Source organism: Rhinolophus sinicus, linkage group LG09 (genome assembly GCF_036562045.2).
Source record: "Rhinolophus sinicus isolate RSC01 linkage group LG09, ASM3656204v1, whole genome shotgun sequence".
In the NCBI taxonomy this organism is placed as follows: Eukaryota; Metazoa; Chordata; class Mammalia; order Chiroptera; family Rhinolophidae; genus Rhinolophus; species Rhinolophus sinicus.
In genome coordinates this window covers 83,480,576-83,501,549 of record NC_133758.1, presented here as the reverse complement: position 1 = coordinate 83,501,549, position 20,974 = coordinate 83,480,576, and the positions used below count along the sequence as shown (strand labels likewise).

At 32.8% G+C, this 20,974-nt stretch overlaps 1 protein-coding gene across 11 annotated transcripts in view; it reads right to left on the bottom strand.

The window, feature by feature from the left end:
- Positions 1-20,974, bottom strand: part of AKAP9 (A-kinase anchoring protein 9) — a 144,148-nt gene that overhangs the window by 22,989 nt on the left and 100,185 nt on the right. For 6 of the 11 annotated variants that reach the window (XM_019716603.2, XM_019716642.2, XM_019716663.2 and 3 more), the window contains 15 exons: positions 19,289-19,451; positions 18,257-18,469; positions 17,244-17,282; positions 15,620-15,852; positions 14,561-14,680; positions 11,270-11,446; positions 10,503-10,607; positions 5,982-6,134; positions 5,438-5,617; positions 3,749-4,825; positions 2,466-2,606; positions 1,475-1,963; positions 985-1,048; positions 775-896; positions 1-189 (listed from right to left, as the gene is read on the bottom strand). In XM_019716603.2, the coding sequence (XP_019572162.2) occupies positions 1-189; positions 775-896; positions 985-1,048; positions 1,475-1,963; positions 2,466-2,606; positions 3,749-4,825; positions 5,438-5,617; positions 5,982-6,134; positions 10,503-10,607; positions 11,270-11,446; positions 14,561-14,680; positions 15,620-15,852; positions 17,244-17,282; positions 18,257-18,469; positions 19,289-19,451 (3,465 nt within the window). The remainder of the gene's footprint in view (positions 190-774; positions 897-984; positions 1,049-1,474; positions 1,964-2,465; positions 2,607-3,748; positions 4,826-5,437; positions 5,618-5,981; positions 6,135-10,502; positions 10,608-11,269; positions 11,447-14,560; positions 14,681-15,619; positions 15,853-17,243; positions 17,283-18,256; positions 18,470-19,288; positions 19,452-20,974) is intronic. The other 5 variants (XM_019716627.2, XM_019716652.2, XM_074340716.1 and 2 more) reach the window with 2 other exon arrangements.

The following is a 20,974-nucleotide window of genomic DNA, read 5'->3' as shown; positions in this document are numbered from 1 at the left end:
CTCGGCTTGTCTTTGCACTTGCATTTTGGTAATTAAATCCTTAAGAGATGAGATTGTACTGAAGTAAGCTCTTCTTTCTTCTAGCCAAGATTCTGAAACTTGAACAGAATGGTCCTCTCCATCACTATAAGGAGACTCGGTGAGAGAGAGCACCTGCATGCCTTCATTATGGACAGCTCTCAGTAATCCCTACACACCAAAACCCAAAAGCCAGAATTATGACTTTTTCAAAGACTACAAAGTCAGACATACAAAGAGAAATACATTTTAAGAATACACTTTAATCAAGATAACTTTACCTAGTTAGGTTGATTTGGAAAAGCCACTGCAGGCAGAAAATACCAGCCTACCATTACTTCTTCCTATGAGGAATGGCGTCTTCCTATGCAGGGGTTAGCCAATCCCAGAATGAACGGCCTACAACTTTGTTCCTTCAATTTAGCTAACATACTCTTCTTGGATTTTACGATTAGTCACTAATTTGACCAAAAGAAATACGTAGGAGATAAATTCTAGTCCTTGATAACAATTTAAGAATATTGACAAAAATATAATAAAATTTAAAAAATACTTATACAAATAATTATTAAATATATTGTACTTTAATATCTGCAAAACATGGAAATAAGACTAAACAGATGCCAACGTTTCTTCTAGCTCTGCGATTCTCCCTTCAGAGGGGATTTTACTGCATAAATTTCTAATTAAACTACTATGTTCAATATAGAAACCACACTGACTAAATTATACTAAAAGATATCTGTCCTTTAGTACCTTTATTTTCTTTGGAAATGAATCTGTTGAATTTTCACCTTCTTCTCCTCGGCCTTCTGATGCTGAGTCAAATCCCTGACTTTGTGTAAGATAAATTCCCCGACTCCAGTCTGATCCAGAATCTGAAATAAAGAAAACCACTGACTATTAAAAAGAAACAAACACTTTTAAACAAGTACTATAAAAATTCCAGAAATTTATATAACTTACCACTGGAACATACTTCTCTAGTTTGGTAAGCATCAGAATGTGTTAATACAGGAATTGAGGATCCCTAATTAGAGAAAACAAACAAACAAACAAGACATAACTATTTTTGCTTAATAAAAACAGGGTCCAATGAAGTCTTATTCTTTGTAAAATGCTGTTTTAAAAAAAAAAGCACAATTAGATCTGTCACACATTTCACAATAAATAAAACTATCCATGGCTTACATCATGTCTTTAGTTTTTTTCATGGCTATTACCATAAGAAGAAGAAACACTCATGAATTAAGAAATGAAAACATCACGGTGCAAACCTGCATAGGAACTTTGTGGGAAGTTATTATCTGACTGTACACAATGGAAAGATTTAAAATTGTAATTTTATCATAAGGAAGCAACTGTCCCAAATTTCTTTTTCTCTTAAAAACATAGAATTAAAAAAAAAAAAAAAATCACAGAATGATGAAAAACATCTACTAGGAAAACCAATTACCTCTTTAGCTCTCAGACACTGTATCACTGCCTTCAAGGCACCGCATTCCTCGGTCAGTAACTGAACAGCAACGCAGTGCTCTCTCTTTAAGGTTTCCGTTTCTGAAATATGTCTGGATTCCATATCCAAAATTTCAGCAGCATGCAGCTCTTGCATCTGCTCAATTTTATCAGTAAACTGATTGATTATTTCAGTGACTTCTTCTGATGAACATTCATTCTGTAAATCAATCTGTATTCCTGCATTTCTAACACGAATATGTGGAGTCTGATTGCTGCTATTGACCGTGAGAGTCCTGTCTGTCTGGGATGTGGAGCTTTTACCCACTTTAACAGGAAGTGGCTCAAATAGGCAGACCTTTCTGTTTTCTTGCACCTCAGTCTTAGCTTCTTTTTCTAAGAAGCAGGATAATTTCTCTTCTGCCTCTGTGAGCTGATTCTTAACTTTGCTTAAATCTTTCTGAAGAAATGCCATATCCGTTTCTTTTATCTAAAAAATAATGGAAAAACAGTAGAACATTTAGTTAAAAATACTGAATGTAGAATTTAGGGTAAAGAAGAGAATATAATTCTTGCTAATATTTTCATTTTCCTCAGAACAGGAAAAACATTTCAGAAACATTCACAGTTTCCATACACATTTGTATATAAGTATGGTCACAGATGCCCACAGAAGTGAAATTATTTTATCAGCCTCTACTCTGGAGTCTCATGGGATATACAGTTCTCTTTAACATCTGTCATTCTCCTCCTTCATTAATAGGCTAGAGATTAAAAAACCATCTCCCTAAACAAAGATTCCAAGGAAAACCAAGCAAGAAGATGCTAGTAAAGAATTTATAATAACTTTTCATCACATTTACAAAAGCTTTAAATTTTTTTTAAGTTTTAAGTCATAGATCTGGGTTTGTTTCTATAGAAGAGAATATACTTTGAAATAAAATTAAGATAGGTAGATGTAATTGAATTAGAAGCTATGTTACTTATTTTACCAAAAGCTCTTCTTGAAGTTTTTCTGCCTTTTCTTTATAACTGGCAAGTTCTTCTTTGGTAGTTGCTAACTCAGCTCTAAGAACCGCAAGTTGATCAAAAAATTCACTTTCTTCATTGGTATGAATCAGCTCAGTATTTGTCTGAATGGCAAATGTGAAAAAACATAAGAAACATATCGTTTTCAAAACATATAACCAAGTTCAAAACACGTATACATTCTAAGGAAGTTTTTTCAGGAATGACTGCCTATAAGATAAAAGGGGTTGAAATAATCCATGGTCTTTGAAAAAATAGGGAAACTTTTTCAGAACCATCATTTTATAGTCTTGAGACAGTGAGAATGATTTTCTGAGAATGAAAGATAAATCATGACACTAGTATGTAGCCTAAAAAATTTATAAATTATTAATGAAAATATTGTTACCATTCAAAAACTAACATATATCACTTTCTTCCAAAGATATCAGGTATCACTAAGATATTTCTCAGACATTTTTTATACACAAAAACTCACATTACTATTTTACTATTGCTTATAGTCATTTATAGTTTCAGTGAGCTAGGAGGAAATAGACTAGCAAATGGAAAAAATTATTATCCTTTGCAAAATAAATTATATATTCATAGAATCCTGCTATATCAGTTAATCTCCTGGTGTTCAGATAAGACTGTACATCAACTATTCAAAATTATAAACTATAAAGTGAGGATATGAAAATTAAAGTCCTTTCATATCAGTCCTATGCTAAGAAATAACTGTGATTTCAGATCTCTACATAAGTAGACCTGGGTGAAATTCAAAATTTTCCTAGGAAAGTATGAAGTTTATTATCAGGTATAAAATCTGCAAAAGCCAATGACTTATCACTCACATGTTAATTCAGTAGGACACTAATACATTTGATACTTTCCATTACCTAAAAGGGATGATCACATAACATGCACGTTAGAGGGAAAAGGAAAAAGAACCCATACAAGTTCTAGAGGACATTTGCTCAACTTAACACTTCGAAGTCTCTTCCGACTGCTCTATTTAATGACTATGCCTGTGAAATAAATATTGTGATTTGAAGACCACAAAGTACAGCTCGTATCCATTATTCTAGAGATAATATGACTGTACACAATAGAAATATTTTTATAAAACCCTTTACGTATGAATTGCTAGATGTATAAGAACACCATCTGTAATTTAGTAAATTAGCAATCAGCCTACGGAACATAGAAAAGAATAGTTTCTTAGGGGAATATTTAAGTGAAAAAAAATCAAATACAAACTAACCTTGAGAACTTCAAAATCTCCTTGAGGGCTTCTTTTCCTTTCTTTGCCTCCCTGTTTATTCTCACTGTCCTCCAATAGCTTCTGTAGTTCTCGTAGCTTTTTTTCTTTTTCCATAGCATTTTTCTCTGCAATTTCTACTTGTTCTTTTTCCAAAATCAAACTAGTCTGCATTTCAACCACCTGGCTTTCTAATTCTGATATTCTTAAGGTTAGAGCTGATACATTTGACTCCATCTCATTTTCTGCTGGTGGATTTAAATTCTGTCTATTTGTTCTTTCAGGCTCTGATGAACTTGCTTGTTTTCCTTGACTGAGTTTTGCATATTCCTTAACTGCTTCAAGTTGGACCTGACTCACAAGAGCAGCAGCAACTTTTTCCTCAAGTATATTCTGTAGGTTAACAATCTTCTTTTTAAGCATTGCTGTTTCAGCCTGGCCTTGCTCTTGAATGTCCTTTATTTGTTTATAACACTGGGTAAGTTCTAAGTTCTTTGCACTCACAGTGCTCTCGAGATGTAGCACCTTTGTCTCCAAACTGTTGATGGAAACTTTGCTGTTTTCTTCAAAAGACTGGAAGTAAGTCTGGTTTTCTAGGGGTTTAAGAGCGTCCTCAGTACGGACAACTTCTAGTTCAGGTTTCTTTTTGCTTAGATCATCTATAGCCGTGTTAACACTTTTCTCTGATACACTCTGGATTTTTCCCCGATTTTCCTGTTCTCTCTTTAAGCTACATAATTCTTCTGTTAGCTGGTTCATTTTAAAATTGGTTTCTTTAAGCACATTTTTCGTGAAGGCCATTTCTTCGTTAGTGGTTTCTACTTGCTGTTCCAAAGCCAGTTTTTCAGCTATTACCATATCCAACTGATGTTTTAAACTATCTGCTTCTTCTGGGAGAGAATTAGCATCCACTGATGTCTTCTGTTCAATATTTGCCAATTCCTGTTGAAGTTTTTCAATCACTTCATTGAGCTGCTCAATTTCTTCTTCTCTATTTTTCTTCACACGTTCTTGATCACTCATCATACATTCTATTTGCATTTCAAGATCCCTTATCAGTTCATTTTTTTCTTCAATAACCTATCAGTTAATGAAAAAAGAGTAATATAAAAATATGTATTTATATTTTGGGAATTTTATCTTATTTTGGACAGGATCTTCAAGTGTTCATCACACAAAATAATATACCTCTCAGACACACTACATTAATTTTAATATAAGCCAACAGTCCCCCCATAATATCAAAGATTTTATTTAGAACTTCATTCAGAAAGTTCTGTTAAATATAAAGTGATTTGCACTTTTAGTAGCTGAATTCCTATAAGTAAAATAGTATCAATACACTCTAATCGAAAAGGATGAAGTACTGAAATAAAAACAGTCTATAGCAGATGGCACCCAAATGTCATTATCTTATTTAACTCACAACAGAAGAATTTTTAATAGGTTTGGTTAGAATAATATGAGGAAATCTAAGTCACCAAAGACTCCCTGTAAACCATCAAAAATCTTTGACAATACTAGGAGGAGATAAAAATATACATAGCTTGTTAAATTAAAATTAATGGGTAAAAGAGAATTAAGGTTTATTTGCATTTTACATTCAAAGAGAAACTGAAAAATCACCATTTTGCCCTTTAAAATTCTAGTTTAAATTAACTTCATGTAATAATAGATTTTAAATTCGTGTACCTTATTATCCGTTGTAATATTAAGTTGATGCTGAAGTTTTGTAATTTGCTCATTCAATCGATCAATTTCTACTTCTTTTTCCTGCATCATTTGGGCAAATTTCCCGAATAGTACATGTTGGTCCTGAGTAGAGGTAGCATCAGATTCCTTTACAGCAAATCCCAACTTCTCCATTTCATCCTAGGGTCAAAAATAACCATCCCAGTTGGACAGATCATTACATGTGATTTTTAAACTTCTTTCAAGCAACTCTTACAAAAGATATAGTGCCCAAAATACACAAATGACAAAAATCAGAGATATTATACAGTTATTGTAAATCAATAATTCTTAAAATATTTTGATAAAAGATCTCAACATTTTTTCATTTATGATAAATTCAAATGTTTATGTTGATTTAAGAATAAGTACCATGTATATCAATCTGCAGCCCACGTTCCTCTGTTAAGCACTAGTTAGCAGCTGGATTTAGCAAATGCTTAATACTCAGGCTTGCACAAGACAAAACGATAAGTTATTTACAAAGTTTTGCTTAACTAATCACCTTAAATAATTTGTTTTCTTGTTTAAGTTCTTGTAGGCGGGTAGTAGATTCCTTTTTCTGTATTTCTAATTGCATATGTAGCTGCTGAACTTCTTCATTCTTATTTTCCAGTTCTTCTCTGAATTGCTCTAACTGTTCTTCTAAGTTCGTGATCTTCAATATCAAAATTATCAAAAGAAAAAAAACAAACGTTTATACAAATGTTTATTTGTCAAAAGAGAATGAACAGTGTTATATTAGTTCTATAAAGTGTATGCTTAAAATATGTGAACTGTAACAATAAAGGAAAGGGGTTTCTCAAAGACATGTGTCATTTCCAGACCTTGTCAAACTGAACACCCTTAAACCGTCTTGCCACAAGCAAAGAGGAGACCTTCGGAGGAAGGATACAGGAGCTAGCTCCTACCTACAATACCCTCTGATACAGCAGAGGAGTCATGGGAGGAAAGGGAAAAGTCTACATTTAAAATTTTTTATTTTCATATTTGATTTTAGTTTCTATCAAAAGGTTCAAGAAAGCTGTAGAATTAAATCAGTTACTTTTGCCACCAATGAGACTAGCTCAATTTAGTCCATATTAATACCCAACAAAAGATTTGGCTGCCATGTGCCTTGTTTAAGCAGAAGGAAGAAGAGTTGGAGGTCTGAAACACAGAAACTTAAAGAATACCTTAGTTATTAATACCATTTTAGGAAATTAGAGAGCTCCCATATGTAGGACAATAGAAATTTAGCTCATTTCTGAGGATTAGCACAAATGATACAGCAATTGATCTTTGATGGTTATATAGATGAAAACTAATGATGAATATTAAAAGCTAGTTATTGTTATATTTTAAAAATTGGGTTTGATTGAGGACAGGAACAGTCATTTAACTCATTGCTTTGTAGCTACTTACAAATATTTAATTAATGGATTTGCAAATATGTATTTATCTGATGATCAAATTGCTGCATTAAAAACAACCTAAGATCCGGGAGCAGCATGTAGCGGCAGCTAGCTCAGCTCAGAGAGCAGTCTAGAAAACATTTATTGCCTTAGAACTTGAAAGGGGGCATTACACACAGGCATGTAATCATAACCAAATCTTGGCAGTGATGAGGCTAACACCTTCAAAATTATTCAGCCTAATATTTCCTTAACAGAAATAGTATTGATACTATAGTAATAACCATCAGTCATAGACAATTTATTATTAAGTGCTTTATATGTAACAAACCCTTAATAAACTTATGACATCTTTACTAGGGTTATTCTCATTTCAGACGTAAGGAAGGGAGCCACTGAGAGAGCACTCCTGGGGTCAGAAGACGAGTATGAGGAAGCCAGCTTTTGAACCTGGGGAGTTTACCTCTGGAGCCTGATATTCTTAACTATCGTTTATTCTGCTTCTAATAACTAATGTCTAAGACTCATATGTAAATTATTTTCTGTAACACTGACATTAAACTCAGTAAACACATCTTAAATATACTTAGTTGTGCATATATGATTATCAGGTTAGTCTGCTGAAAATTGTGATGATTATATCTTCTTCCAAGTTACTGTATATAATTGTATTTATATCTATCCCTATCTTCTACAACTACTTTTGATGACAAGGTACTATTTCAACACATACAGAGATATGGTAAGTTCAAAATTGCTGCCTTACCTCACATGGTATTTATTTTCTTTATGATACAATAGTTTAAAGTCAAATACTTAGCTCTGTGATCTAAAACCTTGCTATTTAGTGTGTTCCCTGGGGCAGAATTGGCATCACCTGGTGTTAGATGCACAGATTCTGAAGCCCCACGTCATATCTACTGAGTCAGAATCTTCATTTTAACAAGATCCTGAGGGGATTCATATGCACATTGAAGTTAGAGAAGCACTGGTTTAAAGTACTAACATTCTTGTTATAACTAGCTGAACTTGAGGCATCACAGCAAGCCTTCAATTCCCAAAAATGACAATGTAGGGCATTCTTTCCTTTTATTCAGTCAGACTCCAGTTTCAGTCTCAGGTTGTCTTATTACTGAGTCTGTAACAACCCCAAAACAGAAGAATATTAAGGTTTAAAAATAGAATGGTAGCTATTTGTTTTAGTCTTGTTTACTTTAGTTACCAAATGATATCCAGACTGTTTGGATCACATTAATTTGCACCTATTTGTGTTTTCTTTTTAAGTGTTTTCATCTCTTTCAAATGTTTATATGTCTCCTCAGTTAGATTCCTTAAAGTCCGTCCGGTGCTGGTTGGACAGTGATGGTCTACACACGGTAAGAGCTCAATAAATGTTGAATGACGGTTTTTAATACTTCTACCAGCAAGGCAAAACATGCCCCCAGGCTTTGGAAGTACAGCAGCACAGAGCTCCAGAATCAGTGAAATAAATTGGAGGAATTCTTGGTAAATCACTTACTATGTGACCATGAGCAAGTTACTTTAATCTCCCTTAAGCTTAGCTCGGTTTAGTCCTATCTGTAAAATGAAGATGACAATAGAGCCTAATTCTCAGGGATAGCATAAAGATTAATAACACAAGGCATTTAAATTTTCCAGCACAGATCTAAACAAAGTTAACTACTATTATTACATCACTAAACTAGATCTCATTAGCTCTACAGAGAAATAAAACCTATTGAAGACATCGCTTTCTTAAAGAAATTCTTCCTTGTATTTCTGTTATTTCCCTTCTCTTATCATCTTGAAACTCCTCTTTTAAAGTTTTCTTCTCTTTCTATTCATTCTCCATTTCTAAACATTGTAATAAACTTAAAAAAAGCTTTACACAAATTTAGGCTATGAGAGTAGTGGAAGGTATCTCAAATATAATGACATATAGACATCCTATATTTATACTCCATCAGATACCTGAAAACATTTGCCTAGTGCAGGAGAGAATGCTTAAGTAATTTTCATGAAAAGAAATGTGTTTTAATTCTATGTTCCTGGCTTTCAGTCTGCACTTATAGGTAAGTGGGTTCTGACACAGTGCTTGTCACTGTTATTAAAAAATAGTAGACCAGGGCCAACTGTCAGTTTAACCCTTTACTCATTCAACATGTCTGGCTCTGTCTCATCTGGCTCTTGCAGTTCTAAACAATTATGTTACTGAGTAAAAGGTAGACAGTAATTGGGTACTTACTTCAAGATATTAAGGTGTTAGTAATGTTATAAAGTTCAAAGGATAATAAAAATAAAAAATTAGTAAACTTTACCAACTATCTATAATGAATTATCATTGCTTTGGATCCAGTTTTGAAAATCCATCTTTTTTGGGAGAAGGAAATTACTTTGACTATGCAGTGTAAGGTACATCTTTAAATGTTAATTCTTTTAAAAACATACTTGTATAGGGGTTGCATATAAACAAAAGTGTTCACTGCCTCTCCTAGAAAAACCAAAAAATGAAATAAACAGGAATATTTCAGCTAAACATTAGTAGAATTATGTACTAGTGAGAAAATAATCCTTTTCATGGAAAGGATCATTGCTATAAGTCATTTTTATAGTTTGTTTCCTCCTCTAAACTACAAGTTCTCTAAGTGGTAGTTTTAGCTGATGTCTCAATCATTCTTGTATTTTTCAAAGCATTTATTAACATTTATACACTGTTTAAGTTCAATGAATATTTGTTAAAATATATTAAATGTACTGAGAAAACTATATGGATACAGAGAAAAATGAAATTAAGAAATTTTTAAACATTTTAAATGATATGATATAGCTAAACAATAGAATACAGAATGTTTTAGAAAAACTAATAGTAGACAAAGATTTAAATAACCTATAATTTCATTAGAAATTGAAAAGTAAAAAAAAAAAAAAAAGGAATTGGAAAGTACTACTGTCTTATTTCTTCACTTTTTTAAGGAGGGCACAGCTCACAGTGACCAGTGCAGGAATTGAACTGACAACCTTGGTGTTATCAGCACCACGCTCTAACCAACTGAGCTAACGCCACCCCCAGTACTACTGTTTTAAAAGTGGAATTTTTTTTGGAAGGTGGAGGAGAAAACATAGGAGAACTTTATATAATTACTTTATTATTAATCTTTTATATTAAGAACACTATATTGTTCAGTATATTTTAAAACAGCACTATAATCTCCCAGGGCAATACAACTTAAAAATAAAACCCCAGAGTAAAGTGGCAATAATTCAAAGCCCATGGAAAAGTCAAAAGAAAAGAGACACCGCCTTTGGCCCTAACACTAGTGAGTATCTCTCTCTCTCTCTATTCTCCTCTTCTCTCACTTCGTATCTACCAAATTGGCCTCCTTTTTGCCATCAAAACTTCTTGCTGTATCAAGGTTTTTACACTCATTGTCCGCTCTACCTGGAACACTCTTCCTCACATACCAGCTATCTGTTCAAATGTTTCTTGTCTTCAAGGTCAACTTAGGCAATGAGCTAAGAAACAGTCTAAACTTTGGTTTTAGGCCATAAACTCCACTCTGCTCAAATTATATTTTCAAGGTGACTTATTCATAATTCAAACCACATTTTATCATTAAAAATAAACTCCTTACCTCTTTTTCCTTTCTGTCTATAGCATCTCGCTCAGCCTGCAATTGTACTTCTAGGGATAATTCTGCTTTAGCTTCTGGAGTTCCAAACTGTTTTCGGTCCTCTACCTTTAAATACATAAGAATTTTCTCAAAATTTCAGACATTAAATCTTGATTTTCCTTTTTAATTAGAGAAGTAGCAACTCTATTTCTCTAATTAGAAGTAGATAATCTACATTAGTGAATAATAAAAAAGTTACAGATACTCAATCTTGAAGTGTATTTTATACAGCAATGTTTGACATTCTTAAAATTCATTCCCCGGATAAATGAAGGCTATTCCCTCCCCGGATAAATGAAGGCTATCCCCTCATCTGCCCCTCTCCCAAGCTTCTTTATCCTGCTCTTCTTTTATTCATTTCCGTTTTTGCAGTATATCAGGAAGAGGTTTCATTCCTTAGTCTGGGGTAAAGCATCAGCCTCAACTGGTGCCCACAGCTTTTTCATTTGGCTATTATTTTAGAATCACAACCTTGTTGATGGTTAAAAGGGTAATTAATTCTTCTGGTTTAACTAATCTGCCTTTTTCAGGACTAAGGTATGCAAGCAATATTTGGAGATAAGAATAAACAGAAACGGTTATGATGTCAATGAAGACATATACATTATATAATAACATCAACAAAAAGTCAATAGTTCAATTTTTTATTTAAAAGAACTGATGCTTGTTTAAGTAAGAGTAATCTGCATTAAAACACTGTAAAAATCAACCCAAAGAAAATGTCACACCTTTTGAAAAGCGTCTGTACTAATGAGTAAGGCTTGCTCCAGCTCCCTTACTCTGCACTCCAGTTTCTCAATTTCTTCATTCCGTTCTTGTATATCCCTCTGGAGCTGCTCTTTGGACAGTAAAAGCTCACTGCACTTGTCTGTTTTTTCTTTCAGATGATTTGTTAGCTGTTCAACCTGTAAATATAATAAACAAAAACTGTAAATTAAAAAAATGTCAGGAAGCTAATAACACATCTATTGTCATTGCAAAAGTATTTTTAGATGCTATGCTAATTTTATTTTTTATAAGGATAGCAACTATTGTCTCCAACTACCGTGTTTGCCCAAAAATAAGACCTAGCCGGACAATCAGTTTTACCGCGTCTTTTGGAGCAAAAATTAATATAAGACGCGGTCTTATTTTATTATAAGGTCTTTAATATAATACAATATATAATATAATATAATATAATATAATATAATATAATATAATATAATATAAGTATAGTATAATATAATAACACCAGGTCTTACATTAATTTTTGCTCCAAAAGACACATTAGAGGTAATTGTCTGGCTAGGTCTTATTTTTGGGGAAACGGTATGGTGACATTTTGTGAGTGGATAAAACTAAGCAGCACTAGACAAGTAAGGAAAGAAAAATGATAGTGCTTTCACTAGCCTTTTAAAAAAGTTCTTTATTTGAAGACTAAGAGTTTCTCTAGCTAGGAGGAAAAAAATAACTTTTAAATAATGTTGAATTACAACCTCTAATGGCATAACCACACTATAACGTAATAAAGACAAGTTTACATAGTACCAACTCATACTCTTATGTGAGATAAGATTACCTTAAAAAAAATCTTTCATGGATTCTATTTTTCTTTCCACAAATGGTTACCATCAATACATAACACAATAGTTCTAAATACTGCAGGGATGGTAGGGGCTGGGGGGGCTTTAATACAATCACTTGCAAAGCTTTTTCAGCCTACACATTCCACCAGCCCAGAATAGAGATGAGAATGTGGGGTGATGAGAGTGATCTTTGTACCTTGAAAGTGATTCTGATATGCAGGTCCATTCAAGTAAATGGCTCTGTGATGGAAGGATACAGGGAAATTGAATAAGATAGCTTATGAAATTAGTTCTGATCAAGTGAGGAGAGAAAGCTTATTAAATGTGACAGGAAGGAAAAATGAAAAAGGAATTTTACCCTATTTCAGTGAGATACTTTGAGGAATTATCTAAAAATGATACTTATTCCTCAAAACATTAAAAGAAATGTAAGCTTATCTATAATTATCTATGCTCGAGGATGACAGTAATGAAGCCACCGAGGAGAAACTTTAACAATAGGTAGACTAAGATTTGGAGTAAGGTTAAAGGAAAAGACAACAAAACAGGCACAATGAAGTGGCACAATATACTACTATAGTTAGTTTTTTCTTTTAATCTTGAGAAAATCAGAAGCTGGGGCACCAGATTTGACATGGTAAGGCGAGAACAAATGGATCACAATGTTACTGGAGAGTATCAAATATACACATCCTTGTTTGTTTCTTGAAGTTTCATGAATGAAGTTGGTCACACTTTTCAAATGTAAGAAAGCAAATAATAGGAAATGGTGATAAGTTCTAGAACTTAAATATTCTTTTGAGTTTCAACAAACACACGGCTATTTTTCAAAAGGTGAAAATATATTTGTTAGAAATAACGACCTAACTACAAACTCTGTGGGGATTGATAATTTTCTACCACTCTAGCAGATAATGCTGTTCTATATTGAATTACTTCTAGTCCATGGGAATGTAGATAACATTTTACTGTAACAAGTTTATAGGCATTTTATACTTCTTTGGAATGTTTTTAAGAGGAAAAAAATCCAGTAAACTGCATCAAATTATATATGGTAAAAGTTTTTAAAAATAAAAATTATTTTCAGAAATAGCAACAGTTAAATTTAAATGTTCACTATGTACCATGCCAGTGCTCCTATGAGGTGGGTTCATTACAGTCTCCATTTTGGAAATGAGTAAACAAGTTTTAGAAAGTGACTTAGATTCTGTCAAACACCTAGTAAACAGCAAAGCCATGATTCAAAATGGGATGGTCTAACCCCAAGCACACTCTCTTTACAACTATAACAAGTCATCTTTAGCAATTTGTACAACGAATCTTCCCTCATTCATGTAGCATTCATTTGGTGAATATGGAGTTTTGGCTATGTTTCCATATGAGGAGAAAACGGACAGTTGGGATGAAAAAGTAGAAGCAAGGAGAGTGGTAAGCAGGCTATCAAAATCATCTAGGCAAAAAATGACAAGAGGTAGGATTTAGGGAGATAAAAGTGGAAAGAATAGGAAAATGTAGTGAAACCTGACTCACCAATAGGTTAGAAGTAGGGGCTGAAAAAAAAGAGTAGGATCAAGGATGAAATCTAGGTCTTAGCAATGTGGAAGGTGGCAATGGTGTAAAATCTACCGAAATAAAGAAGGAATATGTTTTCTTCTTGTCTTTCTTGGTGGGGGCTAATCAGGAATCAAGAGCTCTCTTCTGAACCTGTTAATTTTGAGACATTTATTAAGTAGACATAGAGTGAGCAGCTGAATATTCAAGTCTGGGGCTCAACCGAGATGTTAGGGCTGGAGATACAAATGTGGAGTCACTCCTATGTAACTGCCTGGGAAGACAATATAAATAGGGAAGAAAAGGGCACCCAAGACTAAGACAAGTGTACTCCATCATTTATTTTAAGTCAAAAAACAAAGACCAGAGAAAGACCAATGAAGTAGGTGTGACACAGAAGCCAAGAAAAGGAAGTGTTTCAGGAAGAAGGCTGTAATGAATGCCTCGGATTGGTCATGCACAATAAAGACAGAGAGGTAATCTGAACATATCCACGAGGGGAATCTTCACACAACAGTTTCAACAGAGCAGAGGATAAGAAAACTCCACTGAGACAGAGAGGCAAGAAATTTCACTGAAGTATATTGAGAAGAAAATAAGAGATGGGGAAGCAAAGACTGAATACAGAAACTCTTGATCCTTTTGTTGGGAATAGAAAAATGAGTAGGAAAGCTTGTTTAACTGGACAATACTAGAACATAAATGCAGGTGAGAATGATTCCAAATTGCGATACAAACAATTTTTAGGTTAAGAACCTTCTTATGTTGAAACAACATTTAATTTTGATTCTGAAGATTTACATACAATAGAAGGAATTCTTTGTTTTTCATAATATGCATCTTATTTTGCATACAATACACAAATTATTATAAGGTAGACATTATTAGTAAAGTTCTTACCTCTCTAGTTTGATGTTCATTGATAGGCTGAAATCGAGGTATGACCTTAAGTTGCTGTTCTAGTTTCTGTATTTCCTGTTGGAATACATCTCTCTCGTGTTCTCTATCAATGGCTTGCTCCTAAAGTTTAATAATAATAATAGTAACTGAAGAAACAATATTTATTGAAGCTATTATTTCCCTTTATTTATAGGTATAGTTTTGTTTGAAGACAAACAACCGATGACCACAAAATACCCCAAACCAAAAGGTTTAAAAAGATAACATTTCAAAAAACTTTTTTATATGGGACAGAGCCTTCATGGGCTCTTTCGTAAAAATTTATGCATTTAAGTATTATTTGAAGCATATCATTTTTTATTCCAGTAATATAAAATACAAAATGAAATAAAAATATTTCCCTTAAACTAAATTTACTTTTTTGGAACAATGGAGGAATTCCATTGTTAATTTAGTTATTAAACAAAATAAATACAACAAATTGTTTAGTAAATAAATTTCTTTCATCCTAATCTAGGTTTTACATCTAAAATTATAAAATGTGAAAGAATCTGATTCTCTGATCTGTGAAGAGAATAGCAGGCTTAAATGAAACCCCAAAGAAAAAAATCCACGTGAAAGTAGAGATACATCTTTTGGCAAGAGAGTAATGACAACATGACAACTGTTCCAGTCCCTTGTTTCCAAGGGCACACTGTTACCTGCATGCGTACTTTTTGTGGGTGAAACAATGGTGGTCAATTACCTCTTGGGATCCTCACTGGGTTTGGCTGTTGCTTAAACAAAAGACTAGGACAAACTTTCTAACTTCTTAACTTGGAAAGGCTAACTAGTATGGCTTCCTCATAACCTACCAGTACTGCTTTTAATTCTGATTGCTGCACAACAATTATTAGAATTTTTAACTGGAATAGTACTTTTCAATTAATTGGTAGACGATACATGAAGATGGAAATATTAGAATTCATGAGTCTCTTCAAAATTTAAAATTCACAACCTAGAATAGCAGCAGGTAGCATTCCACTGAGAAAAATCAGTATTTAAGTTGAGAATACTTACATCTAAAAATTTTCTCATTTTTTCTAACTGCTTTTCCAGTGCTTGGTTTTGCTGTCTTAAATCCATTAGCTCAGCAGTTTTTTCTTGTTCCAGCTCTATAAACCTGCTGACTTGTTCTTCAACATCTATTTCTAGAGCTTTCACTTGTTTTTGAAGGTCATCGCGTACTTTGTCAGCTTGACATTGTACTTCTAGTTTTTCCTTCATTAGTTTTTCTGTCTCCTGTAGTAATTCTGTTTATAAATGCAAAAATACACTAAGTTAAATCACACTGATGTTATTATGACAGTGAAATCACCCATTACAAAATTTTACCTTCATGAAATAAAAGATCAGAGTTTTATTTCAAACACACGTAGAAAAGGAAAATATTCCTATGAAAATAACATATCCCTTATATAAGCAAGTGGTATCAATAAAATTATACAGAATTAACAAAAAGATCATATCCTGTCACAAAAAAAAAGTATTTTTGTGAAAACACCACATCAAATGACCAAAAAGAAAAGGTCCACTTTTACTATGAGGAAAAGGACAAAGTCTATTTAAATTGTAGCATAGAAATGACTCACCTCAGGCAAAAATCAATTCATTCTATACCCATAAAGTCACTTTTATATGCATACAAATACACATGAAGATCAAATACTGCAAATCTTTAACCAAGGCAAGTTAAGAGTTACAGAAAAAGAAATACAACTGCAATCAGAATTTCCTGTTAGTCTTACTCCTTATTAGATCCATATTCCTGAGTTAGTCTTGCATGCTCACATGTATGTGTACCAAGGGAAAACTGACAGAAGAGGTATGTGGTATAAAGCTTCAGAGCAGAAATTGTGAGTTCGACTCCTACCTCTGCTACTTATCTCCCTGTGACACTTATGATGTCCTTCAATTTCCTTATATGTAAACTGGAAGAGTAATAGCACTGATCTCTAAGAGTTACTGTGGGATCAAATGAGTTACTATATGTATAGTGCCTGGGGTATAATAAACACTATATAAGTGTTAGCTATTATTAATACTAATCGTACAATAATAAAGTATATATAGAAAAGTACAACAATCCTCTAATGAAGAAAATGGAAGAAACATAATCCTAGAGTCCATACTAACTGGTTTGCCAACACCGTACTCAGGACTAGGAATCTATAGAAATTAGCTTTGGTTTTAAAACAATACTGATTTCGATGTTAATATAAATCACCCAAAATCTCTATACTAAATTTCACTGATTCTATTGACACCATCATCTTATATACATCTTGATTTAAAAACAGCATCTTGAAAAAGTCATAGGCTGGCTGCAAGAGTTTAATATATTTATTAAAGAAAAAAACTATTTTAATAAAACAATATTTTCTTTAAAAGAATCAAAATGGTTTTAAACTGTGGAAAAATAGATATAATAAAATGATGATGACTATGAATCTTAATGGTTAATTTCAAACATAAATATGTATTTTAATTGTAAGAAAAGTTTCGTTAAAGAGAAAAACTGTAAGTATGAAACACAACAGCAAAATTAGAGATATGTTAGTTGGTTGAAAATCCAAGGGTCATCCAATTTTTGGAGTTGTAAATTTACCACCCAAAGATTGGCCATGCAATTGTATAAACACACCTGATCCAGGTGCTGCATCGACTGCAGCATCTACTAGTCCTATATGAATAGAAAAAACAAAAATACACACAAGAACAAAAATATAATTTATATGTCTTCTATTTTCTGAAATAGGACAACACACACATACACACACAAAAGAATTAGAAGTAAATGTTGAAATCACTGATTATTATCTTTGGTAACATTTAGAGATGTTCCAGTGTTTCCTGAATATTTTACATGTGTGATACGCATACTTTCCACATTAAAAATTTCAACTCTATAAACCTGTATTAAACAAATTTAAACAACCAGAAACAACTTCACCATATTACAAAAATATATATTGTATTTCTAAATTGATAAAATTCCACTAGTAAAACTACACACAATTCTAACTACACATGTTATATAAAAGTGAGAGGATACAATAAGGATTTCAAGTTCCATTGTTACAAAGACTAACATTTAAGTTTTTACTACTAAACTTACTTCAAGATATTATCTACTTTCTCATTTAAGAAAGTATTAAAGGTTACTTGTAAATTTGTACATTCTTTAAACTCATTAGATTAAACTAGATGTCAGCCTGCTTCTAACAGCCACTGACTGACCTTTTCATCTTTCTCTTACAGGCCGAAATCCACCCCCGCCTGCTCACTACTAGTGTCAGATCAGTGCTCTTAGTTATTTAATCCAAGTACACATTTTTGCTGCCTTTCTGCTGTTAAAAGAACTAAATATTACACAATTTAAGAAATATCCTGTCTCACTATGTGCAACTTTCTCTTGAGGCAGAGGTTTGAGGAGAAGTGAAGAATTCTCTTTTTCTGTTAAAGTTGCTAGAGAAAACAGAAAAAAAAAAATTCTGATTCCACATGGTTGGCTAGTAAGACATTTATCAATAAGGGGGATTTTCTTATAATTTTTTAATCCCTATATAAAATACACAAATAATGACACTTGAAAAGGGGGGGGAAGCCACCTTGAAGTTTTAAAGAATATGTCATACAAAGTCTAAAAATACATACGCTGTTCAATTGGGCCTGCCTCTGCTTTCATAGCCTCCTTCTGTCTGCACAGTAATTCTCTTTCTTCTTGGATCTGCTGTTGCTCTGCTTCCAATTCTTGTAATCTATTGCTTGTACATAACAACTCCTGCTCAAGTCGATCTATTATATCAGCTTTTTCCTGAATTTGCCTTTCAAAAAGAGTTTTTTCATCTGCATAGCCATCAATGACACCTAAAAAATTAACAGGGAATGGGATTATTGCTTATTTCAAATTTTACCATTAGGTTTTATATAAACAATAAAAGGAGTATACTGCTAGCAAAACTTTAAATCATTCCAACCTATTAAAAGTCTTAGATGAATTTGCTCCTGCTAACAGCAGCCAACAAGGTTATGCTCAATCCAGCCATTTTCTTATTAACCATTGTGCCTAAATATGAAATTCCTCTGAACTTTCTATTGCTTTGCTATGCTAATGCATCACATAATGTTACCCAGGGTATAACTCACTTTATTAAATAGATTAAATAGATAGGGTCCAGGACAGCTTAATATAAATCAGATTCTTGGGAACTGAATCACATTTTAAATAGAGTAGAAAAAGTTGATATTTTAAGTGATTCTAGAAGGCTAACACCCACAACTGCATGGCAGAATATAAACAGTGCGGCGCTTTGGAGGCTTCAACCCTGGCATCTCCATTTAATGTTAACCTTGAACAATTTACTCTTAGCTACAGTTTCTTTATCTTTAAATTACAAGAGTTGTCTTAGGAAGGTGGGAGTATGGTAACAGCTCACCATCATCCATTTCTGTATTTTCTAAATTTTTTTTATACTTTCTGTAACTCTTATTAAGTAGTTTTCATAATCAAAAATATAGATAGTTGTAAAAATCATCTGGAGTAATTTGAAAACAAATTACAACTACTTTTCAATGGTCACTCAAAATTAGAGTAGACTGGTGGTTTCCAAACCTGGCTTGCATCAAAATCTCTATATTTAGACTTGAAATTTCTCCACCCTCCATTGCCAATGGCCAGTTGCTCACCCTCAGCCTTACTGAGCTCCACAGCCAGCTGCTCTCTGGCCCTGGACTCCTCATGAAGGCGCTCTCGCAGTTCCTCTTGGCACTTAAGGAACTCGGTCGCTTCTTGTTTCTGTCTAAATGACTCACGCATCAACTCTGTCTGTGTAACTTTTGCATGTTCGAGCTAAACAAGGAGGGAAAGTATACACATGAAGGAAGACAAGTGAAGTACTGGGAATACCAGTGTCATTCCCCATTAAAGCTTAAAAAAAGATTTTAAATAAAAATAAAAATATGCTGTTGAACTGCAGTCATTTAATATTTCTAGTACATGCTAGCATTAGCAGGTAGGATAAGTCAGTAGACAACTAGATTGTGTACAACTTTCCATAAAAGATGCACTCTAGTTTTATTGAACAATAAAATAATGCTTCTTTTGGAAATAAACCACTTTACATCACTAGATCTACATTCTATCATATAAAGAGAGATACAAAATTAATGACACATAGGTTCTTTTTGTATTTGCTAAAGAATTTTATGTAACTGTGCTATATGACAAACTATTTCTTTTATATTTAACATTTACTTATTAACTGTGACTCCTACTACACACTGTAGGGAACTAATTATATGTAATTAATACAGTGGCATCAATGAATAAAAATCATAGTGGCAAAACAAAATGAAATTACATTTATAACCCATGTTTTAACTAAAAAGCCTATGTTTTTACCCATTTCTGAAACATCTACAAGACTCTATATGCATATTCACTTTATTTTCAAAACCTCAGAACACAGAGGCATTACCCATAAACACAGCTTCCTTAAACTGTTGTCACTGGCACATACTGACTACATTATTATACGATTTTTAGATGACAGTCAAGTATTGTACAGATTCAAGGCCAAAGCTCTCAAAAAAACAGTGATCATTGTTACCAGCTGCATGAAACTGTAGAAAAGCACTATCTCGGCCTCAGTTTTCTGGGCTGCTGACTCCTTATCTATTTTTATTGAAACAACTATACTGAAAAAAATCTGAGCACAGATTGACTACTTAGTCCTAGATTATAAACACTATTAAAATTTTTTAAAAAAGTAATGACCATATACATTAATAGGCTCACAATAACATCATAAGAATTTGTAAATTTATAGATACCTAGTATATTACAAAAATATTACCATGTTTTAAGCTTAAAATATGAATCAACTGTAGTGGTTTCCAATTAATAGTCAGGTATCAATAATGTATTATAAAATTATAACATTTAGGAATATTTTATTCTTAAAAACGTCTGCTCTTCACAGCTGAGTGGTATTTGCCATAGCAAACTGATTTTATAGTTACTAAATAAACAAAGCTTTTTATAGATACTCAATTAATTTCTAAAATCTCTCGTATGCAATCATTTTTTTATAGGATGTTTTAAATATCATTCACAACTTATTACTTGGAAATAACATGTATATTTAAGACTCATAATTGAAAATTAAGCATACATTTTAAATCATATATTTCCTAAAATATATATATGTTGTTACCTTATCAAAGATAAAAATTTTATATATTTACTTAGACTAGTAAGAGTATTTTCTTTTAAGTGTAGATAATATACATTAATTTCTATTACAAAGAAACATGACCATAAACTATAAAATAATTTTATACAACTACGCTCCTGAATTTACAGTCATAGCC